The sequence below is a fragment of the Uloborus diversus genome, chromosome 1, assembly GCF_026930045.1.
Source record: "Uloborus diversus isolate 005 chromosome 1, Udiv.v.3.1, whole genome shotgun sequence".
Taxonomy (NCBI): domain Eukaryota; kingdom Metazoa; phylum Arthropoda; class Arachnida; order Araneae; family Uloboridae; genus Uloborus; species Uloborus diversus.
This window is the reverse complement of record NC_072731.1, coordinates 85,167,117-85,193,352: the sequence shown is the minus strand read 5'-3', so window position 1 is coordinate 85,193,352 and position 26,236 is coordinate 85,167,117. Positions and strand designations below refer to the sequence as shown.

The following is a 26,236-nucleotide window of genomic DNA, read 5'->3' as shown; positions in this document are numbered from 1 at the left end:
AAGTAACTGCGTTTCCCAAAATGAGAACTTTTCTTCCGTTCAATAATAAAGAATATTTTTTTAAAAACATCAACTCAGCATTTTGTGGGGAGGGTCACCGGTCTTGTGCCCCCTCCCCCTGGATGCAGCATGGCAGACAGGCCCTGATTACTGAATAGGCCAACTAGGCAGTGGCCTAGGGCCCTCAAATGGCTTAAATTACTTCAGTCCATGGCTAAAATTGTTTCAGAAAATGGCTAAATTAATGAAGTTTAAATACAGGGGGGCCCCAAAATGTATTTGGCCTAGGGCCCCTCGATGTCTTAATCGAGCCCTGACTGCAGCAAAATGTCCGGGGGTCCCCCTTCAGAAATTTTTGAAAATTTACCTTAAAAATGTTGGTTTTTAGTTGATTTCGGAGTAGATTTCATTGATCAAGTTTGTTGCAACAGTAATTTTTTTTTTGAATAAACTGTTTGAGAAATTTCTTTATTTGCATGAAATTATTTATTAGGGTTTTTTTTTTAAATGGATAAAATTACTTTAATTCTTAAGATGAAAGCACAGTTATGTTTTCCTTGCACTAGCGAAGTGTGGTGATACAATGGATTCAAGTAAATTTACTAGTATAGCAGCCAGGGCCGGATTTACGGGAGGGCAGGCGGGGCTACTGCCCCGGGCCTCCACAACAAAGGGGCCCCCACAGTAAAATTTTTACAAAATATCCTAACTTTCACGGGTCTGCAAATTTTAGGTTTAATCTCCCAGACTTTTTTTTTTTTTTTGTATTTCTACAAAGAATGCTTGCACAAAAATAATATTATTATCGATACATCAGAAAGCCCTGATTGCAAGTATTTTTTTTTATTCATTTAATTTGTAATTTGTACCTATGAGTTAAAGAGAAATAAAGTGAGTAAAAAAAAATCCGAAAAATGGTTAACTTTGCAGGTCATCCTTACAACTTCTCGCGTCTTGAGCTCAAAAATTAAAAAAAATATTTGACAAAATGACTTGAAAAGATATTTTTTAACGGAAATATCTATTGAACACGTCGATTTTCTCCCGCTTCCCCCCCCCCTTTTTTTTACATTTTTTTAAATAATAACGAAGAATTTTGAATTAATCATTAAAAATCTGTTATAATTTTCTATTAGCAACAGATTGCATTGGGGGCACTCTTTTTTTTTTTTAAACCAAAGAAAGGATTTAGCCCTTTAAGTTGGTGAAACCCCTATAATATATCAAAGTATCGGATGTTTTCAAAAATATGATGATCTTTTCGAACTCTGATTAGGGGCCTCCACTCCTTCGTTGCCCCGGGGCCTCCAACACTTCCCAATCCGGCCCTTATAGCAGCTGTGAATTTTTTTCCCCCAACTGCGTTTCAGGGTGAAATATACTAAATTATTATTATTTTTTTTTTTTGAAAACCCAACCAAAAATTTTGGGGGTGCCCCCTGGCACCCCCGTAAATCCGCCTATGTATATGAGCAAAAAGTCTGAACTAAAACTATCACGTCATTAGTTTCAGTTCAGATCTAAATAGCCCTATAGTATAATCAAAAATCATGAAGCAAAACTATGATGTCATCAGTTTTAGTTTAGATCTAAACCAAAACTTAATTGGTCTGTGTTTTGTTAAGTCTAAATGCAAAGCAAAAGTAATAGAAAAAATGACAAGACTAGAAATTGAAACTGAAAAAATAAATAAACTCTCTACGTTTATTCTTTATTAATATTTTTAGTTCATACTTGAAGCCTGAGAATTCGAATTTCACTTGCCCGATCTGCCACCCTACCTTCTCCTTCCTCTAAAATGTGTCATGCTTTCAATAAAATGAATTGTACGTTTGTTCTGAGATTTTTTTTTTCTTTTGTATATGATTTTTTTTCTAGGTAGATTTCAACTCATTTTGACGGAAGTGTAATAATTTTAAAAAGGGGGAGAAAACTTTTACGGATAACTAAAAATTGAAAAAATACAAAGCAACACAAAATTTTGGATATAAATGAATGCAATGAAAGGATTTTAGCATGTGTAGAAATATACAAGCAAATATAATTTCGAAAATAGTTCGTTTGTACAACTGCGCGCGCTGGGTGCAAGCATCAACTACGTCATTGGTCACTACACATTGGTTTCTTGATGGTTCTTCATCCTTTTAGTATCACTGAAAACGGAAGTTTCCACACCGTACTACTGTAAACATTGCTTTGGTTCAGTGCAACTATTCCGCATTTTTCATTAGTTTCTTTCATTCTTCGTTTTAATGTTCATGAGATATAATGGCACCAAAGTGTGCACTATTAAATTATTAATACACTGTAACTATATTGTTTTATTTACATGTCTCTCTCCCATTGATCATTAATTTTGTACATCGTAACAGAGATTTATGTTGAATAATACAGCTTTTTTTATGCAAGAAACGGTAATATATAGTTAAGAAATGGTTCAAAATAGTGTGAGAGGTGTTTACAAATGCCTAAAATTTTTTAGTGTGTTTCTAAAAATCCGAATTCATACATTTTTCTACTACGCTAAATTTCAACTTACGCGAGAGGAGTAGTGGAATGCATTCCTCCCGCTAGTCGGAACTTGACTATTTTAATTTTTAACACGGCCGCTCCTCCAACTTCAAGCGCTTTGATATGAAACATTTCAAGGTCGACTTTTCACTTCAGCGTGTTAAAGCAGAGAGAGTGAGAGAGGGAGGGAGAAATTATTGGCAACATACCGTCAGCAGATTCGAGAAGGAGAGGGGGGGGGGATGCGGAATGGTCGTTTTTGAAGCAGCAAGTAAAAGAGAAAGCATCATCGAAAAGTTTATGAAACAGTGAAAGCTTTAACTGGAATTTTTGCAAAAGTAAATTCAAAATTAAACCCTCATTTCGTACCGGATAACCCCACATCAACCCTGGATATCCTGCAGAAAACTGTCGGATATCCGGATCCGGAGTGGCTTGTCGGATCGGATCCCTCATAGTTCCGGATAGTTAAAAAATCAGCCGGATAGCGGATAGTTACCGGATATCCGGTGCATTCCTATTTTTAATCATCAATTATACAGGATATATTTGCTTTAATATGTTTTGTCTAATTAGAAATATTTTATGTTATAACGCGATAAAAAAATATCTTATGTTTGTTGATCTGTAATGTTGCGGATTTGACCAATTTAAAACGAAACAAAAATAAATAAAATGAATAAACATAAAAAAATATAATTTTCTTTTCATCACATGGCTGTAACATAGTAAATTGATTAAAAAAAAATACTATTTTGAGGAACATGTACCAATTAATTGCAAAGCTGTAACACATATGAATTTTTTTTTTAAATGACAACATGTCTCGTATAGCTGCAATAAATGTTCCAGCAACCATTGACTTTGTGGCAATTGCAACAGAGCAAGCTGTAGACAAGGAATTAGAATCAATTTTGTCTTTGGATAAGGATACGTCTTTGCAAATGAGGAAAATCACTCTTCCAGAAGCCAATGTTGAATTAACAAGTGATGTGTTAACAGGCCGTGCTCAACCCTTCGTGCCTGTTGGTTGTCGCCAAGATGTTTTTGTTTCATTACATAGTTTGGCCCACCCTGGTGTGCGCAAAACACAACACATGATCAAGTCAAGATTTGTTTGGCCGAAAATGTCATCACATATCACCAAATGGGTAAAATACTGCATTCCATGCCAAAAGGCTAAGATACATAGGCACGCAAAAGTACCACTAGCAAATTTTCAAGAGCCTTCCAGTAGATTCGATCACGTCCATTTGGACCTAATTGCCCCATTACCTGCATCCAATGGTTATTCCTACTGCCTAACAATGATAGACCGATTTTCTCGTTGGCCTGAGGCTCAACCCATCAAAGATATCTCGAAGGAGTCTGTTGCAGAAGCGTTTGTGACATGTTAGTTTTCCTGGTATGGAGTGCCTTCGGTGGTGTCCACTGATCAAGGACGACAGTTTGAGTTTGCACTTTTTCGCTCCCTTGCGAAGCACTTGGGAATTCATAAGTCTAGAACGACCAGCCTCAATCGGCCTGATAGAAGAGTTGCATCGTCCCCTCAAAGTTGCTATCAAGTGTTACGCCACTGAGCGGTGGATTGAAGTTATCCCTGTGACTCTCCTTGGTTTTTGTGCTGTCTTGAAGGAGGACCTAGCCTGCACACCTGCGGAATTGGTGTTTGGGTCTACACTTTGTCTGCCTGGTGAATTTTTGTACCCTTCTCGGCAACCACTTGAACCAAATGATTTTGTCAATAAGTTACAAACACATATGCAAGCTCTCCGTCCCTATGCCCCAAAAAGACATGGCTAAAGAAAAACTTTCATGTATCGAGATTTGAAGAACTGTACCCATGTTTTTCTTCGTCGCGATATGGTACGCCGTCCACTTCAAGCCACTTATGATGGTCCTTTCTTTGTTGAGCAGAGATCACATAAAGTTTTTCACTTTTGTATTAATGGAAAGTCAACACCTGTATCAGTGGATCGTGTTAAACCTGCTTACGTGATAACCCATGAGGAGCAGAGGCACCGTCATCAACACCAGGATCTGTACAGCCACTCCCTGTTGCGGAGCCCAAGCGGATGACACGTTCAGGTTGTATGGTGCGTTTACCAGCTATATTCCGTTGACACTGGAGGGGGAGTATGCAGCGCCTCTTGTAGAAGTTGGTTTGCAGTGCTAGCAGAGTACAACTCAACTCGACTTGCCAGTGCCAGTGTTGACGTTTTGAAAAGGCTTTTACCTGTTTTTAGTTCTTTACGATGCTCGTGCTTGTTTAGTGTTTTAAAGATATTAAATTGGTTCTTGTTAAAGGAATGCTATATACTCCTTTTTCTGACTCTGCAAAGTAATTTTAATTTGAAAAGTGAGCTAAAGAATGAAAGCTAAAATTAAGACCACACGACAAGTCTGAAAACTTCATCCTAATGCACTCAGAAACATTGCAACACAACTTCACCTCGTGCACTTAAAGTTATTGCATTTTCCCCAAGTCAGTTAATGAAAGAGAGAAAAAAAAAGAGCAACTCAAGAAAGAAACAAAATGCCATGTGAAATCTTCTGAAAAACACAGAGAGAAATGTTTTACCCTTCCTCCCTCTTCATATATTAGTCAGATAAATATAAGTCATTTTCCACTTCTCTCAACAACAACAGCAAAAAAGAAAAAAAAAGCAAAGCAATAAACAGGAACAAATGAGTCCATTTGTGTAGAACAAAAAGACTGATTCCCTAATGCATTTACATTATATCAACTTCTTGCTTCAGGACCTGAAGCCAGACAAAAGAATCACGTGATAACTGAGAATCATATATTCGAATGTACGACCGTTCGAATGAATCACTCAAAATGAAAAATTTGTTCGAGAAATCGACCCCGATTCACTAAGATTGAGGCGCACCTCTTCAAATGCTACGGAGCATCCCCTGAGGGTCGCCGATTGCCAGTTTACTAACCGCTACGCATAATCCTACAAAATTTAAACTAATTCGATTTGAAGCCGAGCCTCCCAAAGGCCGGGCCCATAGTTTCTGACGAACTAACATGGCCTCTCATCGAACCTACTTCCCCCAAGTATTGAAAACCCCAAATGAAGTCTAAAATCTGTTAAATTGCCCCCTTAAAACAGGCTCAATCTGGGGAGCACACAATGCATATTACACCCTAATAACAGCAAAAACTTCATGTATGTAATAATTTCTAAAAGTGCGGAGAGGTCGCCCATTCTTGACCCCTCAAATGACAGGCTTGATAGCTACACCCCCCGCCCCTCATGCTCACCCCTGCATAAACAACTCGAGAACTCAACTGGCGTCCCCTCATCCCTCTCAGGGCCATGGCGCACCCTCTCAATTGTTACGGAGCATCCGTCTAGGAAAATATCCCCCCCACCCCCCCAGAAAATTAAATGAAAAAAATCTTTATGAAAAAAACCACCCCTAACAAATTCAATGGAGTAGGTTGTGCCACGGGTCTTCCCCCCCCCCCCCCATTTTTTTGTCGAAACTCCTATAGCAGTCAACTCAACTCTGAAAAAGCTCAGAACTATGAATGAACTAGGTGAGAACTCGATTCAAACATCTGGAGAACTCAATTCAAAGTACTTCAGAAGTCAATTGCTCGATTTCAAAAGATCTCGATTGCCAATCGCTCGAGTTCTCGATTTTAAGAGATCTCAACTATCAATTACTTGAGTTTCTGATTTCAAAAGATCTCGATTTCAATCGCTTGAGTTCTTGATTTCAAAATGTCTCGACTACTAATCACTTGAATAATTGACTTGAAAAGATCTCGATTATCAATCACTCAATTATCAGAAGTATGGAAGACCGGGGCAAGATGACAAATGTCTTAATTTTTGCGTTTTTCGCTAGAAAACAGCATCAACTAGATACTACTGACTCCTATCGGCTCGTTCATTCATCAATAGTATAAAGATGGTGAAATTGTCATATTTGTAGTAGTTCTGAAGCTCTGATTATTTACCGCTGTTACATTATAACTTTTATGCATGTGTAAATAATAGTGTTCCCCCGCTTTTCCACATCAGCAGAATGCGCCCTGCCCTTTTTTAGATCGCAAAATGCGCCCCGCCCCTTAAGAAAACACGAAAATGCACCTTGTGTTTTTAAAAAGATGCCTCAAGCATCGTTTGTACTCGCACAATATGGGGGCAATTTTACTTGTCCAGCGATCGTCCGCAAAAACGCCTATTTCTTATCATTATTCCCAGAATTTCACCCTGAAAATGGCCCCATAAATAAAAGAGGAAGCAAACACTATGGCAAAGAGGGGAAGGTGATGAGATTCTAGGAATTCTAACAGGTTTATCAGTAGGAGACAAAGGCATGTTCTTAGTTGACTGGAGGTGGGAACGGGTATGGTTCTTTGGGAAGGAAGAGATCATTGTTTCATTCATCCCCATCCTTGATCTTCTGAGAATCAACAATAAGAGAGGGAATAGGACATATCCCTAGCATTTCAGCCCTTTGTATCCGTTTTTCGTTTGCAGGTGGAAGTTAGGCGCATTGCTAGTGATTGTGTAGCATTCTTTTCATATCTGTTTCTGGAAAGTTAACTTTGATTGTTTCCTAAGTAGAAAATAGTACAAAGCATACAGAGCTAAAATGCAAGGGTATTTTTTGCCCCTTGGATTTTTAACCCCTTCCTTCAGTTCAAAAAAAAAAAAGTGCTTGAAATGGAAACATATCGCTTTTCTAAGGAAATTTTCTGTGGCAAAATAATTATTTTTTTAGTTCCTTTGTGCTAAATATTTTTATTATCTTTGAATATAATTCGTAAACTTATTGACGTAATTTTCACAAAAATTGTCTGAGATAAAAATTTTGGATTGGCCAGAGCTGCTGACCAAGTTGCTCTGTCCAAGAGCTGTCCCCTCTGCTCAAGTCCAAGTATTTTTGTTTTGCACCTTGATACGACTGCATTTTTGAAGCACTACACACATTATTTTAATTTAATTATTCTGTTTGAAGTGTAATATATTTAAAAAGGAGAATTAGCATTCATCATTGTTTTGATATCTACTCAAATATGTAATGGCACAATGCACATTACTAGGCAGTTTTTTTAGGTTGGAAGGGGAGATCAGTAATTAAATACTGTTCTTCTTAAATTGAAATTGATAGGGTTTTGAAATGCCTATAACTTATAGGACAGATAGTCAAATTTAAGGCTTGAAAAGTGTTGAAAAACACACAAAGCCAAGTTTCAGCATTATCTAAATGTTCCTATGAAGTGTGGAAAACATTTGTTTGGGAGAGGGGGCTAATCCTTTTCTAAAAACAAATACATTTTCCGTATGAAATAAGGATATTTAATACTGAAGTCAGTGATGGCGGCGATCCGGGGGGGGGGGGGGGCTCATTGTTATGTATTTATGTTTGTAATTGTAATCATATTTGTATGTGTAACTGTAACCGTAACTTGTTCACTGTAGTTAGTCAGTCCTCAAAAAGTTCGAACGGCTTCAGCCGCGTGTGTGTGTGTGTACATGTTAATAAATGTATCGTAATATACTTGCAAGCCTTGATCATTCGTCTGCTGCTAATGGATAGTGCTACACGCAATACACCCCGTACACAAAAATTTTGGCGACGAGGACCGGATGATGAATCATCGCGGAATCAGCAGAACGAACTTTTGTGTTCTTTGTGAACAAAATCGAAACTGACGCCGATGCAATTCTGAATGTTCTGTAAGTTGTTTTCGCCTATATCAAGACCAATTGCAAGCATTAAAAGCATTTACGAGTCTTAATTTTTAAAATTGTGTGCAAAATTTTCGCCATCATGTCTACTATCGGAACTCTGGAACATTTTTACGTATCGAAACCTTTGTCGTGGGACTCTTACTACGAAAGATTGGAATGTTTCTTTGAAGCAAATTCTATTGAAAAAGATGAACAAAAACGTGCTGTTTTTTTAAGCGTATGTGGTCCTGACACATACTCTGTAATACGTTCCTTGGTATCACCGAACGTCCCAACGAGTATCAAGTTCCCAGATTTGATCAAAACTGTTAAAGCTCATTTTTCGCCCAAACCATCCAAAATATTTCAGCGATATTTATTTTATCGTAGGAAACAACAAAACGAAGAAACCATTTCTTCATTTGTTTCTGAATTAAGAAGATTGGCAGAACATTGCAATTTTGGAGCATCGCTAGAAGTAATGTTAAGAGATAGATTGGTTTGTGGAATTAAAGATGAAAATCTACAACGAAGATTACTCTCTGAAACTTCTCTAACGTTTTCGGATGCCCTGGGTAAAGCAATTGCAGCGGAAACTGCTAGTAGAAACGTTAAAGAAATACGAAATTCTGATTCGTTATCCGTGAAACCGATTCAAGTCAGGAATAACAACTCAACTCACAAGTGGAATCAGAAACAGAATGTAAACAAAGAGCGTTCAAAATCTAAGAACTGTTCTGGCTGTGGGGGTAATCACCCTAGAATACAGTGTAAATTTAAAGATGCTGAATGCCATGTCTGTAAGAGGAAAGGACATATTGCAAGGGTATGTAGAAGTGAATCTAATAATTTTCCAAATAATAAGCAAGTGTTTAAGAAAAATTTTAACACTAATTCTGCAAATTTAATCGACACTGTTCCTGATGTTGAGTCTCTGCAGTTAAAATATTTATGTGTAAACAATGTTAACTGTTCAAAATTGAAAGCTACTGTTCATATAAATGAATCGCCAGTTATTATGGAAGTTGACTCGGATGCTAAAGTTACAATTATTGATAATTTTACATTTAAAGAACTGTTCCCTACTAATCCTCCGAGATTAGAAAATTGTCCTTACATAATTAGAGATTACAACAAGAATGCTGTCAAAATTTTAGGACAGTGTGACGTTGACGTGCATTATTCATCTTTCAAAGGAAAACTTCAAATTTTAATTGCTAAGGAGCCTAGAGAAAGCTTGCTAGGCACAAATTGGTTTGAGCCATTGGGAATATGTTTAACTGGAGTTCATAGGATCAGTAACTTAACTTTGGACAGTGTGGTGGAAGAATTTTCAGACGTTTTCAAAGATGAGTTAGGGACTTACAAAGGTGCACCTATAACACTTAAATTAGATCCTACCTTTCGTCCAATCCAATTAAAAGCGAGAACGGTACCGTATGCACTAAAACAAAAAATCGAGAAGGAATTGCAACGGTTGCAAGAACAAGGGGCAATTGAGCCGGTGGATTATGCAGAATGGACGACTCCTGTGGTCCCGATTCTAAAATCCAATGGAGAAATTCGACTTTGCGGTGATTATAAATGCACGTTAAACAGAGTTTTGGGTCAGTACCCATATCCAGTTCCTGCTGTGAGTCAAGTGTTAGCTGAACTTGCAGGTAGTCGTTATTTCATCAAACTAGATCTTTCGCAAGCTTACCTACAACTCACCGTTGATGAAGACAGTGCTATGGCCCAGACGATTGTAACTCACAAGGGTGCATTTATATGTAAACGCTTGCAATTTGGAATATCTTCTGCTCCCAGAATTTTTCAACAGTTCATTGAAAGGCTGTTATCGAGTATTCCAGGCGTGCTGCCGTATTTTGATGATGTTTTAATAAAAGGATCAACTATGGAAGAACTTACAGAAAGATTCAGGCAAGTTTTAAAGAAGTTTTCAGAATCTGGCTTAAGACTCAACAAAGAAAAGTGCATCATCGGAGCTTCAAGTATTCAATATTTAGGATTTCACATTGATAAAGATGGAATTAAGCCAACCAAAGACAAGGTTGATGCTATTCGCAATGCTCCAACTCCCAAGTCCAAGGAAGAACTTCAAGCATTTTTAGGACTTTTAAACTTTTATCATGTGTTTTTGAAAAACAAGGCTTTCATAGCCGAACCACTTCATCGTCTCTTAGACAAGGATGCTCACTGGACGTGGACCAACACTCATCAGTCTGCATTTGAAAAGGTAAAGCGACTCCTGTCGGCGGAAACTCTACTTACTCATTTTGACGAAAAGAAGCCCATCATTTTAACTTGTGACGCATCTCAATTTGGAACCGGAGCTGTGTTAAGTCATCAACTAGAAGATGGCACTGAAGCTCCAATAGCATATTATTCACGAACGATGAATAAAACAGAACATCGATATGCACAAATCGACAAAGAAGCATTGGCTATTATTCAAGGTGTAAAGAAGTTTCATAACTTCTTAATTGGACAGAAATTTGAAATTCGCAGCGATCACAAACCGTTGCTAGGACTTTTAGCTCCGAACAAACCTATACCTTCAATGCTCTCACCAAGAATGCAGAGATAGTCGATCATGTTAAGTTCATATGATTACAATTTAGTCTATAAACCAGGAAAGGAAATAACCAACGCTGACGGTCTAAGTCACCTTCCACAGCCAATGTCGCCCAATGAAGAAAATTCTCCAATGGAAATTTTGTTGTTGGAAGCTTTGAAGAAGCCGCTTTTGAAATGTGCTGATTTAGCTCGTCTTAGGGCCCTAGATCCCATATTATCTCGAGTTCTCAACTGGACATGGAGGGGATGCCCCGAACAAAATCCCGATAAGGTATTTGAACCGTTTTACATAAGAAAGTTAGAACTGTCTGTGCACAAAGGTTGCTTGCTATGGGGAGCAAGGGTAATTATTCCAAAAAAAGCTCAAGCTGACCTGTTGGGAATATTACATAATACTCATCAGGGTATTGTTAAAACTAAAGCTCTTGCTAGAAGCTATGTCTGGTGGCCTGGCATCGACAAAGATGTAAAAAAGGTGGTCAACTCATGTGAAACGTGTCAACAGACAAGAAATGTACCTCCAAAAACGGTTATTCCATGGGAAAACACGAAGACTCCATGGGCTCGAATCCACATCGACCATGCGGGTCCATTTCAAAATTTGTTATTTCTTATTGTTGTTGATTCATTTTCTAAGTGGTTGGAAGTAGTGCGGGTTCCTTCCACCGAGTCCGCCGCAACGATAAATGCGTTAAGAAAATTATTTGCTACTCATGGTATACCCAATATACTAGTCTCGGATAATGGTCCATCCTTCACTTCTGAAGCATTTCAAGATTTTTTGGTTAGGAACGGTATTAAATTTGTTCCTACAGCACCACATCATCCATCTTCAAATGGACAGGCGGAACGCATGGTGCAGATGACTAAGAATGCCTTAAAGAGAATTATTACCAGAAATTGGGAATATCGACTTGCAGCATTCTTACTTTCTCAACACGCGACACCAAATTCTACTACAGGCGTGTCTCCTGCAGAGCTGCTGATGAATCGAAGATTAAAAACATGTCTTGACAAATTGCATCCTGACTTATCAGAAGCCATTAACGCTAAACAAGAACGGGACAACTTAAATAATCGCACAAGGGTAAAAATGTTCGCTCCCTTAGAAGCTGTTTATGCACTAGGATTCCCTCCTCATCGGAAGTGGGTTCCCGCTACAATTACAGAAGTTCTTGGCATGACTACGTACCTAGTACAAACGGATGAAGGCATGGTCTGGCGAAGACACGTTGATCAACTAAGGAGCCGGGTTGTTCCGACTTCTCAGCCGGATATTTCTGATAATTCCGATGAAATCTACTCAGATATTCTACAGAGATCACCAGTGCGGGCTCAATCTTCAGGTTCTTCTCAGGGCTCTCCTACAATGTCTGATGATTTGCCTTTAGTAGATGATGTCGACAACGGCCCAGTGCAGTCTTCGACTAATGATGATCCTGGCGCAGTGACTGCAAGCAGCCGCGGTCCTGGGCCACAGTCACAGAGGCCTGTTAGGAACAGGCATCCACCAGAATGGTTTAAAGACTATAAAACTTAGGGGGAGGAATGTTATGTATTTATGTTTGTAATTGTAATCGTATTTGTATGTGTAACTGTAACCGTAACTTGTTCACTGTAGTTAGTCAGTCCTCAAAAAGTTCGAACGACTTCGGCCGCGTGTGTGTGTACGTGTTAATAAATGTATCGTAATATACTTGCAAGCCTTGATCATTCGTCTGTTGCTAATGGATAGTGCTACACGCAATACACCCATACACAAAACTCATAGTGCAGACTACACTGTTTAAATTTTTGCAAGGTGTTTCGAGATGTTATTTCACCTCTTTATTTTTTTGGAGAAGTGGGGACTCAGTACTTTTTGAGGGGTGCATCATTGGTCTTGGCTAGGGGGACACCGCACTGAAAAAGTGCCCTTTTTATAACAAATAGTGCCCCTTTCAAAGACCAGCACCCTGCCCTTTTTTTTTCTAGTGAACACTAGTAAATAAGCTCTGCTAAAGATACAAGAATGATAGATTGTTTCTCTTTAGTATTTATGAGTAACTTAGTTTAGATACTGCCTATTACCATGAATAAATGTCAATTAATTGCCTTCTTTTATGGCAATCAAGACGAATCCTTTCAAACAGGCAGTCCAAGACACGATGATGGGCCGAAATACGGGGAAAGATGCCAATACTTTTTCTTAACAAGTCCTGCTTGTAAGGAGGAATACTGTGACCCTCCAACAGAAGAAGGGTTCTAGTGTTGCAATGCCGAGAGTGGTGGCATGAGGAATGTTCCAATTATGAAAATGGCATTTTTATTTGTGACTATTGTTAGCTGCACAATTAAACACTTCCAAATTAATTTGCAAATCATAACGCTTAATTTGATGCTTTGTAAGATGTAAAAACACAGTAAACATTTGTTAAAATATGTATTATATTCAAAAAAAAAATTGTGTTCTACCTTCTTCAGTGCTGTCATCTTGCACCGAAGCCAAAGACATTTTGCCCCAGTACTGGTTAAACACGACGATTTGTTAAGGTTATGAAAAAATAAAAATATCCTTCATTTATTTCATTTGAAAAATTTAATGGTACTATATTTAATACTACAAAGGACCACTATAACAGCTCGTGCAAAGGAAATTTTATTATCCTTAAAAATAAATTAATAAACAACAAAAATTGTTAGCATAGTCATCTTGCCCCGGTCTCCCCCTACTTGATTCCCGAGATCTCGATTATGCCCATCCCTAGGTCAAACCAATACGGTTTTAAACCAAACAACCCTGTCCCTTACTGAAAAAAAAAAGCGTTTTGTAAACCCAATAATGAATGTTATAAATTTATGAAATCATTGATGCAGTTGAAATCGAATCTTAAAATATTTTATTTCACTCTTTGTTTTTAGGGTTTTAATGACTTACAAACAGAAGCTGACAGATCTGCGCAACAGATTAATTGTGAATTCCCTGTTGAAGCATTTTCCCAAAGTTACTGTTATTGGGGAAGAGGTTTGTTTACTTTAAATAATAACTCTATACTCTTTTAAGAAGTTAATGAATTTTAATAATGTATTAAATTATTAAAAGCTGTATTGATTATTGTTAAACTCTATCAGGTGAAGATAATCTCAGTAATGTTGGTTCTTTAGAGGTTCTAAAAAAAATTCTGACTTTCACCTTCTGTTCTTTGCCGTTGATGTACTAACTCTTCTGATTCAATGCAGCCAGACCCATCATTTAAGAGGTCAGGGGGTTCTGCTTTGTTTAAAGTACCAAAGTTAAATAAAATAAAACGTAAAAAAATATATGAGGACAAAAATAAGAATATAGAAAATATAAATTTATTCATCAATAAACTCTCAGAAAAAGTCAGGGTCACCCCAAAGAAAGAAAATCGATTAATGGCGGCAGTTTTGGCTAATTCAGTGCCTGCTTACTCTGTTTCATACAGTGTTATTTTAATACTTAACTGCAAAATACAAATTTGCAGCACCTATTTATTTCAATTTTTTTGAAAAATATTTCCAAAGCGTCATGGATGTTTCATGACCATAGCAGTGAACCCATTTCTTGATTAATAATTTAAACTTTTACTGATGTCATTTTCTTCCATTATTTTGACCTAACACGTTTTTTGAAAATAAATATACAAGAGTTGTTGCTGCAATTCTCTTTTCCGACATTTGCATGCTAGTGTATTGTAAATGTGTATCTTAAATAAGGGGTTAACATATATTTACTCTGGATTTCTGCTGGGTTTTCCATAATTACTTTAAAATATAATTGCTCATCGCAAACGTCAATAAGTACAAGGTGGGATCAAAAAAGTAATGCCTCTATCACTCTAAATTTTATTTCTTTTACATATAATGGACTATTAATGCATGATGTTTAAGAGATAATCTTATTCAACTTGTAGGTATAATCCTTTTCAGATTGTTTGATACCATAGATCTGAAGCTAAAATAAAGAACTGTTATTGAATTTCTGACAAAAGAAGGTTTATGCACGTAAGGAAACTTACTTGCTAAATGTGTTCTGAAGAATACAATTTAAACTATAAAAAGCTTCAAAATCATGGCTGAACAAGCAAAACAGTTTCAATACCGTGGTTTAAAGATTGAGCAAATGTGGGCAAATTCATGGTGACCGACCAAAGTAGCAGAAATAATGAAGCGCTGGGGCGTGCATCGCAGATTCTTGAGAAAGTCTGCAGACTATTTTTTAGTTGGGGAAGAGAAAAACCTGAATTTTTTTTAGAAAAAATATTGAATTTCAGTGAACAAAAATTTGCACCTTATTTTCTGGGATATAATGTGACAGGTAGCATGTACTTGTAGATCTTATGCATTTTTGGAGTTGATCAAGATTTTTTTGATTTATCTAATGTTGGATTATGCCTTATATTTTTAATTTGCATTGGAGACTGCTGAAGAAAATTCTGCTGTAGATATAGCTAAAACCTGTGCTGCGATAACCTTAAACGGTTGTTTTGTTTAGGGGAAAGTTCATCAATAAAGATTTTACTATGCAGGAGGCATTATTTTTTGATCTCCACTCGTAAAAATGATAAAAAGATGAGTTCATTTTGAAGAAATTAAGATTTTTGCAATAAAGAACTGTCTAAAAGTTGCAATTCTGCTATAATTTTAGTGTACTTTTTCAGATTCTTTATTCATGCTCAGATTAAACACTTACAAGTTCATAAGATGATGCGAGGGGGTTGATATAAATCTTTGTATATTTTTTGCTCCAATGAACCATATTTTTAGAAAAAGGAAGACAAGATAATAAATGATTTTTGAAAACGGCAGTACTTTATAATAAACTTGTGATTTCATTAAAAAATAACTACAGAACAAATATCAGTATTTTCTTTAATTGGTTGGATCGATAGATCAAAATTTTGAGGTATGTCTTCTTCAATGGTTTTTCTTTGTAAAAGGATATTATATATGAGTTTGCCTTTGCTATAATGGCGTGGAAGAAATAGCATTTTTTTTTTTAGTGTTAAAGTTTGAAAGATAGTTATTTTTTTGAAAAATCCTCGAAGTTCTTAACAGAATTTCAAATATTTTATGTCCGAAAATACTGCTAAACTTACGATGAGTTTTAACACAATAACAAAAGCTATGTGATTACTTTGTACATTATATTCAACTAAATTGTTTGTAAAAAATTATTGATTCTTACTCATGTGATTGATTAGAACAATCAAAAAGAGGAAGCCTATAATTTACTCTTAACACAGTCTGAGGTTGAAGTAAAATCAATAAGCAGGCTTCTTCATTGCTCAATAATGATTCTATTATGTTGTTTTATATCAATGTTCAATTTTCTAGACACTCGAAAAGGTCGACAAAGATGAAGAAATTCAAGTAAATTTAGATGACTGTGAGATAATTGGAATTAAATGTCCTGAATATTTAGCAGCTGTTAAAGAAGAAGATGTAAGTTTTTTAACCTGAAGAAAAATTTTTTGCTGCATAATTTTAAATATAATCTCCTGGGTGTTAAAAATTCCAAATCAATTCTCATGTCGTTCTTTTCAGCCAGAATTTATTGCATTACATTGTTGTAGAACCCCTAGTGGAATAAACTTAAAAGATAAATAATGAGTGAGTAGTTAGTAATTATTCAAATTTCTCTCATGGCCCCCCTCTTCCCAAGAAAATATTTTGATTTGAAAATGAGCTACAAATTAATCTAGCTTAACATTGTTGTTGGGTACCTGCAACAACAATGTTAAGCAACCAAATGAACTTTTAAGTTACCCAGCTCTACTATATCATCTAAAAGACTACTGGTTTTTTACAGTACTGGCTTACATTAAAATTTTTCTAATTTTTGTAAATGTGAGAAAAAAATCATATTATAGTGAAACCTTTATGAACGACCACCTCTATTAACGACCAATTTTCAATGGCACCGATTTTCCGCCGCATATAACTAATATTAAAATACTTCTGGGAAAGACCATCGAAACCACTCCCAACGACCGGCATATCAAAAACTTCAGTTGTAACAAATACTAGGAATTTTTCGTTTGAAACCAAAAAAGAGAAACAACAAATGAAAAACAATTGAACATTTAGTTAATACACATATCAGTGTTCTCTTGTTAACAAAAGTGGAAAAAAACCAGAATATGGATTAAAATCTTTTCTCCTGTGGTTTCAAACTCGTTCCTTTCTTGTGTTCTCCTGTTCTAAATCTCAAAAATGTCACAAAAAGGAGGGCATAGTTTTTCGGACCCCTTGGGAAGCTATAAAGTTGCACAGGTATATCACGAGTCAAGTCAGGCGTGCATTCCTATCATTGAGGTAGGTTGATAAGAATAGAAGTTCTCTAAAGGATTGCTTCTTGGAATCTCTTGGTTACTTACAGGAGAGGGGGGTTGGAACGGGGCATTCCTAGGTCATTAGAATGGACAAAATCTATAGCTCCTTCGTAAAGCTAAAGAATTGGTTTCAGCGTTGCATTGGTTTTGCATTTGATCAACATTGCAGTAAAAATGTCGAAAGAGTGTTTATCTCACACTCGAGAAACGTATTGAAGTCATAAATTTACATGGGAAGGGGAAATCGGAGAGAAAATTAGCGAAAATCTTTAGCTGTGGTAAAACGCAGATCAATAAAATTATTAAAGAAAAGGCAACTCTTCTAAAAGAATGGGAAATGGATCTGCTTCTGCTGTTGTCTAATTGCTTTTCCTGATGCCTTAGTTCACGTTCTAAAAAACAAAAAAATTTTCCTGTACTCTGAACAGTTTTTAGTTCACTTGGATTTTTTTTTTTTTTTTTTTGAGGGGGGGGGACATTTCAGCATTTCCTCTCTTTGGATCCGCTTTTGTAATACTCTCCTCGCCTTTCCTGCGGCCATTCTTCAAGTTTAAGTATTAAAAACAGAAGAATTTTCCAGTATTCTGTCTGAAAAATTTTTATATGCACTAGGGTTTTTTTTTTGGGGGGGGGGGGGCTCCTTTGATACATGTAGAGGGCTCGTTCATGACCCTTCTTTCCCAGGAGAAAATTCTGGCTACTCTTGTAGGTAGAAAGTTTTTCTACAAATTAAATATTATATATATATTATATATATATATTGTTTATTTATACTTGTTTTGCTTTGCATTTTTATGGCATATTCACCAAATTCCAAGCCACGCTTACTCTTTTGAACACTAGGTGGCAGGGCTGCGCGGGGTCACTCAAAACTTCCGGCGGAAGTCTTATTTGTATTGTTTCTTACGACGAATTGCTCTGTTTACGTATCTGTAATTTGATTGAATTTTTTAAATTAATCATGAATTTCAAAGGCGCAAAATTTTCGTAAAAAGTGCGGATGTTGTTCTGCTTTCGGGTACAGCATGAGGACAGGAGCAAATAAGATGTCAAAAATAAAGATGTTCAAATGTGCGAGGTATTTACGAGCTGGAAACATTCACCTTAATCTCATCAGCTTTGTATTTTTACTGTAATGTGTGAAGATCTATATTGATCTATATTAAATTGATTATTAGAAAAACTCAACCTAAACAATTTTTTATTTGCTTCCCGCAAAGCTGAAAGTTTCCAGTGTTTTGACGGGTTTCAAACAGTTTGATTTGTGTGATTAAAATAAAGAACCACTATTCATTACCTCATGAGAAAAAAAACTTCCATAGCTCGAACTATCAATAACTCGAACCATTTAGCCCGTCTCTTGGGACTTCGAGTTATTGACGGTACTTTAATAAGGCGCTCTAATTGTAAACAAATTTAGATATTCGACAATCGGTAAACAAACACATTAATTAAAGTTATAGTATAGTATCATAGTACAGCTATTGGTATTACATTCAAAGCAATTTTAACGCAGGAGAAAGCACTCGGAGATTAAATTTAAATTTTGTTATCTTTCAATTTTTTTTTATGCCTATCAATCTTGCTACAGCAGCAAGTTGATTAAACAAACAAAAAAAAAAAGTGATGAACAAATATGTAATAAAATATATTAAATATCAAACCTGAAAATTAGGTAGCAACTGTAAACCAATAAGTGTGTGTGAACTGAAAAGCTACAACAGGAGAATTGATTGAATATGACACCAAAACTCCCTGTCATAGCCATTCTGTGTGAACACAGTGCAGAAAAGCTTCCATCTTTGAAAAAATAGCTTCAATTCACAACGTACTTGCAATCCAGTAGATTTGTGATTCTTGAAAGCAGACTTTGTATCAACTTTATTTCTGTTTAGGAGGTATTCATAAATGCTTATCATTGAAATCGTGGTAATGATCGACAAACGAAGACTCGTTTTTTTTTTTTTCTTATTTCTGTATTTAAAGGATCAGGAAAATCAGATCTGTTGATCGAAAATTTTTGAGAATAGCAAAGCCTATTATACTCATTTCATGCATTAAAATACGCAAAAGACATGATTCTACCTAGAACTGAAAGAAAACAAAATTGCCTGAACACTGTAAAAATGAGTCGTTAGCAATAGATTCGTCATCAATCTACTAAAGGATCGGTAAGGTCACAGCCATTGAAAGATAATTTTTAACAATAACTAAGTTTGACTTTCTCATTTAATGCATTGAAATACGCAGAAGACATTATTCTGCTTTTTAAAGAAGCACAACAAAATCGCTTTCGCTATGAACACTTATCTCTAGCAATGGAGATTGGCGCTTAACCGGAAATAAGACTCGCTACTTCCGGTCTACGTCCGTGGTTTGTTTGTTTATTTAGGATATTTGGTGGAATTTGGAACTCTATTGATTTTTTTTTTTTTGGTAAAGTTAAAATAGGGCAGTTAAGTGAAGTACCTTTGAAGGTGATCAAGAAGTACTCCTAAACGTGTAATTAGTTACACAAGTTAGTTAAAAACAACTTAAAGGATGTTTGAAAAATTTTTCTGAGGCACTATTGGATTCTTTCATAATACCAGAAGTTAGGCAATATATCAAAGTTTTTTCATACCAAAATTATGCCTCACAAGGATTCAATATGGGTGCCCCTTTGTCACATGGCAGATATCTAGGCAATACTCCATTTCCCTCCAATACTCGCACCAACATGTTTCTTTAATGGAAGCAAATTCATTGTGTATGCCAAGGTTAAGTTGAGTTCTTGTCCAGTAGATTGGCCCAAACTGTCACCGAAAGATGTGTTGCACTGTGATAACAGACATTGTTTTTGCTTATTCCACAGCACAAAATGCTTTCTGTAGTTTGGTAGGTGCATAGGCGGCTTTACAGGGGTGCCAGGGGGTGCACCGCACCCCCAATTTTTACTTGGGTTTTGAAAACAATTAGTTTAGTATAATACACTCAGAAACGCAGTTGGGGAAAAAATTCATAACTGCTATACTAGTAAATTTACTTGAGTCCAGTGTATCACCACACGTCGCTAGTGCAAGAAAAACATAACTGTGCTCATATTAAGAATTCAAGTAATTTTATGCATATGGAAAAAAAAAACCTAATAAATAATTTCATTCAAATAAAGAAACTTCTCAAACAATTTATTGTTCAGTGCTGTGTTATTGTATAGAATAATTGCATGTTCTGTAATTGGGTATTTATTCGTATATCAATACCAATTCTTCAATTTTTAAAACAACAATGGCTAATAAAGTCCAAAAAATAAAGCATGGCTATTGCAAGAAACTTTATCAATAAAATCTACAACGAAACATGTTCTGTAATTGGGTATTTATTCGTATATCAATACCAATTCTTCAATTTTTAAACAACAATGGCTAATAAAGTCCAAAAAATAAAGCATGGCTATTGCAAGAAACTTTATCAATAAAATCTACAACGAAATCAACAGAAAACCAGCATTTTTAAGGTAAATTTTCAAAAATTTTTGAAGGAGGACTCCCGGACATTTTACTGCAGAGGTGCATCCAAGGGGAGGGGGCACAAGACTGGTGACCTTCCCCACAAAATGTTGAGTAGATGTTTTTACAAAAATATTCTTTATGATTGAGGAGAAGAAAATGTCTAATTTTGGGAAAACGCAGTTATTTTACGAAAAAAAAAAAAGAATGTTGGGAAAATATCTTAATTTCTCTTTCAAAAAGAAAAGTTTTTCAACAGCTTCAGATTATTGGCGGCAAATTGTGTGTCTCCTCCCCCTCCTCGCACAATCCTCTTTCTTTCATATCTGCCCCCTCTCTTTTTTTTTTAAATTTTTTCTATTTTGTTTTCATTTTTTCTATTAGTTCTCAAAATTTTTCTTCTCCAAAGTCCTTTCTCCAGCCAAAGTTGTTACAGAGTACCTCAAATTTCGTTTCTTGGGCTTCACTTTCGCAAAATTTCCAAGGAAGATCTTCTAATCACCTAAATACATCAACAATCGTTTAAAATTGCGTTTTTGGAGCTTCAGTTTTGAAAAACTGCAGTGTCTCTAACGCTATCAAATATGGTTTTACACTCATGTGTTTAAGACTTTAATTTTGGAAAATATTCGAACAAGGGCCTCCGACCCCCTTTCACGAATATCATCAAAGAGTTAATATTTTGGTTTTGAAGACTACTATTTCAAAATATTTAAGTGGGAGAATCCTTTTTTTCAATACCATGGAATATTGCAGAAGAACTTTATTTTTAGGACTTCAATAGGGAAGTTTCAACCTATTAAATGTTCATATTTTGGCTATTGGATATTGTTAATTGACCCTCAAAACTAAAAAATTCACCATCGCCGAATTTTAAAACACCGTGGTTGATTTTTAATGAATTTTTAAAAATCCACGCGCAAAAGTGCGCTCTTCTGAAACGTTACGAGCCTAAGTCACAGGGCACGAATGGGCAACCTTCCGCCAAAGATCCCTTGTTTTCGCTAGGGACATTTTGAGAGCGCTGATATTTTTATTTTTTAGAAATTCAATAATCCTTTTGAACCTACAATGGAGGCCGGATTCGTTAAAGCACAATCTAAATAATCGTCCTCAAATAATATCAATGATGATATTCAAATATTTCCGAGAAAATGAGAGGTTTAATGTTCCAGAAACGCGAGGAGTTTAATGCGAGGAGATAAGCCTTTTACGTTTCGTCTTCGAAGTCGAAAGCACGTTCTTCGGTTTCTCCCATGACATGGGAACCGGTTCGCTAGCGTTTCTCTCCTATCGGAAGAGTGCATGACGTCACTTCCTATGCCATTTAACGTCACAAGGGCTTGAACTTTAAAAATTAATTTAAAAAAAACTACTTATCGTATCGCAAAAATTTTTCACCTATGATGTTTATACATGTTACTCTATCATATAAAAATAAAATTGAAAAATTGAAAACTTCCCTATTTCGAAAGTTTTCCAGGGAGAGCTCCAGAACCCCATTCTGTAACTGCATCAAAAATTGTTCTCCGTAGTATTTTTGAAACTTCAATTATGAAAAGTTAAAGAGGTAGCGTGGCGGAGGGGAAAGGGATACGTATTTCTATCTGTTCTTCAAAAAATCGATTGGAGACAGTCATGGGTGCAAGACCTTCCGTCTCAGGACGGATTTCCGTCTTGGACAAAATTTCAGAGACGGAGGTCGGGACGGAAAGAACTTCGATGACTTTCCTGCAGTTTTAAAAAGTTACTTAAAAAAGAAAAAATTGAGTATTTGAAAAATATGCTTTAATTACTGTACCGTTCCATAACCACGAATTTACATCGACATTCTGTCGATTTTCCACCATGGGCTTGTTTTTGTTTTGTTTGCAACGTGCTTTTGGAGGAGTGGCTTTAGACTCACGCCGTTTGACTTGCTTTAGGTTGCTTTGTTAGTTCCAACTCACTGCATTGCAGATCGCGGAGTTGCTCACTATTCTCCCTGATTTATCGTCTCTATTTGAAAATTTAGCCTTTTCTCTTGATCATCCTTTCGTTTTTTCATTTGTGGGGTTTTTTTTTGCAAAAAATGTCTTAAGAGTTAAATCTGAATCACCGATTGAGAGTGATTGCTGACGGGATGAAATGTTTACGCGACAGCATAACATTTCATCCCGTCCACAATCACTCCACATTGGGCGTCCACATACCACACAGGCAAAACGGGAACTATCAGGGACTTCAAAGATTTTAATGAAAATGGGAATTTTGAAAAGAATGGGGGGGGGGTAGGGATTTTAAGCTGGTTTGAAACACCGATGGGCAACTGTTCCTGAATGATTGACATGTTGCAGGTAAAATATTCTAAGACTTGAGGAATTACTAAATTCCAATGTCTTTCAATTTAACACTCGCTAGAATGGAAATATGGAAGGAGGGGTTGGGGGAAGAGAAAAGGAAACGAGAAAAAACTAACGGCATCACAAATTTGAAAAAAACGCTGCTCTTGCAAAGAGGAAAAGTCCGCAAATTAACCCACGATACTGAGGTCCTAAAACGTTAGTATCTTGGATATTCTAAGAGGAGGCGGCAGGCTACTCAAGGGCTCCATAATAAAATATCGAAAAACTGAATTCAAAGTCATTTTTGAAGTTAGGAGTGGTTTGGGATTTTTCCTCTGCAAACTCTTTAAAATTTAAAAGTCAAAAATTTTTAGACTATCCTTAATGATGTAAAAGTGGGGAGGGGGAAATTTTAAAAAAATCAGAAACTGGAGTCTTAAAAATAGTAATTTAGGCAATATTTAGCGAATTGATGAGAGATGGTTTTGGTGTTCTAACCTGAAAATGTTTTGTAGCTGATGTATTAGAAACTATTTAAGGCTGCACTCTCCCGAAAGGTGTTTGCAATTGAAGTCTTAAAACTTTCAGGATGTCGTTAACAATCTCAAGAGGGGAGGGGGGGGGAATCTTTTTAGGCGAAATTCCGAAACTGGAGTTGTAAAAGCGAACCTTTAGACTGTAGACCATCTTGGGGTTCCGTGTCCCCTTCCCAGAAAAAAATTCAAAGCTGAAGCATTCAGAACTCAGCTTTGAGTAATCTTTGAGAGACTTAAGAAACTCAATAAGAGACTCTCAATAAAGTTACGAACTTAAATTCTTAAAATTTCGGTGATTAAAAGGGGGAACCGTAAATTTAAGTCAAATTTAGTGAACTTAAGGGAAGGAGTTCGGGGAGGGGGGAAGCTCTCTCCCCCGAAAATTTCTCCATGCTGAATTTTAAAATGCTGTTTTGGCTGTTGTTGAGTGAGTTTAGAGTTAGTGGATTCGGAGGTCTTTCTCGGAACTTTTTGGAAATTGAAGTCTTTCAGTAGAAAAATAAATCTTAAACACAAACTTACAATGCCTTTAATAAACCCAAAAAGGAGGGGGTGGGGGTGGGTATACCGTCGCCCAGCTCGAAATATTTCCGTTACTGAAATTTTAAGAGCTCTGTTTTGGGCTCTCTTTGGATGACTTAAGGGGGAAGGAAGTAGGAAGCTTCTTTCAAAAGTTTCCGAAATTAAAATATTAAAACTTTTAGGCGGTCATAAGTCATGTATGTAGGTAAGGGGGTTATTGCTCCTAGAAAGAAATTTAGAAACTGAAGCATTAAAACTCAAATTTAGAATATTTGTGGTGAATTCAGAAAAAGGGTTCGGGAGTTCTCTTCCGATAAATTTTCAAAGATGAAATATTTAAAAGGCCACTTTAGGCTATATTTGAGTGCCTTAAGAGGGATTTGATTCAGGGCCCTCCCTGGGGGTGAGCATTCAGTTCCCCTATTGCTTTTTTTTTAAATTAATGAATACTGGAAAGTGTACCTCGTTTAAAAAATGTATCTACTTCACTGAAGTGGTTTTTTTATGGCTAATTTCAGCACCTGCTATCTTATAAAGACTTCTTTTTCAAATGAAGACTGTATGGGGGGAATGGTGCCAGTAGTCGCCCATACCCTTCCCCCTCCCCCTTTCCTTCTTTTCTGGTTTTTTGGCGCTACCTTGGGTAGGCTTTCCGATCATATCTGATTTATGTTGCAAAAGTGAAAATCTTATGTCCCAAGCGATTTTTCTGCTGCAAAAAATATATTTACGATCGGCAATAGACTAATGGCGGGGCCCTGAACGCTTTTACAACTAACATTATCCATTATCGTCTAAAATTGCGTTTTTGTAACTTCAGTTTCGAAATATTGCCGAAGGAGAGTTCTTGAACTTCATCCCTTCAATAATGCAGTCAAAAAGCGTATAAACGTTATGGAAGATGGAGTACAATGTCGTTATGTTTAATTTCGGGGAGAGTTCTGAGCGCCCCCCCCCCCCCCCACCTCTTTTGCTAATACTTTTGAAGGTCGCCCAATATTGTGATTTTAGGACTATCAGTTTGAAAAAATTGATCTAAGAGAGTCCTTGAATCCCTCTTTTCCCTGTACTTTACCAAATGGCCTATCATTGCGTTTTTTGGATTTCAATTTAAAAAAAATCTGGGGGAGAGCCCCCAGACCCCCGTTATTGGCGGGTTTTACGTTTTTGGAGTTACGATATCAGAAAACTTAAATATTACAATTTAAACTAAGTTCATGTTGTTATAAATGTCAAAAGCTTAATTTCTAAAATCAAACAGATTCCAAAACTGGCATATTTAAAATGTCCAACATTTATACACATAAATTTTTCCTTAAGCACACATGATGGGGGGGGGGGGGGAGAGGCTGGAAATATTTTCCGTCTTGAACACATCACCAAACTTGCACCCATGGAGACAGTCTATGAGTCTCATTCCTAACCCAAGCCATAAATATGGATTATAATTACATTTATATAGTAAGTTACCGCCCTATAGCCAGGGCTAAGGCAAAAATACATGAAATACACCGCCAGCTCAGTCAATTCCAGCCGAGGACTGCAGTTTCGTGCTTATTAGCACTCATCAGCACGGCATAGGAGTGACTGAGCTAGAGGTGGAAAACCTCTTAAGGAAACCTAGACAGGGTTCATATACTTGTGGTTAAAAAAAATTCCCTGACTTTTCCAGGTTTTCCAGGTGTTTTTAAAAAAATTCCAGGTTACTCGCTCCATTCAAAATTAAGTTTAAATAGCAATATTTTCAAATTAATTAAAATTGTTTAAAGTAGCAATGCGGAAGAACAGAAACTTCTTTCCTTAGATTTAAAAAAATATATTTTTTTTTTCTTTCCCAAATTTTAAGTTTTTTTAAACACTTTGTTCAAAATTGTTTTAATTGATTTACTAATTGTTGAAAACAAAATGCTTCCAACTTATTTTAGCGTTTTCTCGATGTCATGTGTCATGAGTAATATTAGTGTTTTGCTGTAGTGGAGCAGCAATCTTTTAACATTCGCTTTTTGTCTTTTGGTTCACAATACTCCTTTTTATTTTCTTATTAGTATGTAACACAAAACATATTGAGCAAAATACAAAGCTATTTTTCAGTATAAATATGATTAACTTGTTGCATTGATCGCCATACCAGAAAAAGCATAATAACAAAAATCAACATCCGCCGATAATAGGCCAATGCCAATAATCTTTTTTTTCTCTTTTGCTTATTAAAGAATGCTCCCATTAAAAAAAAAATTT

The 26,236-nt window shown here is 36.3% G+C and overlaps 1 protein-coding gene across 1 annotated transcript in view; it reads left to right on the top strand.

The window, feature by feature from the left end:
- LOC129230790 (3'(2'),5'-bisphosphate nucleotidase 1-like) overlaps positions 1–26,236 on the top strand; it is a 123,731-nt gene that overhangs the window by 7,156 nt on the left and 90,339 nt on the right. The window contains 3 exon segments of the mRNA XM_054865196.1: positions 13,695–13,736; positions 13,738–13,797; positions 16,131–16,238. Coding sequence (XP_054721171.1) covers positions 13,695–13,736; positions 13,738–13,797; positions 16,131–16,238 — 210 coding nt within the window.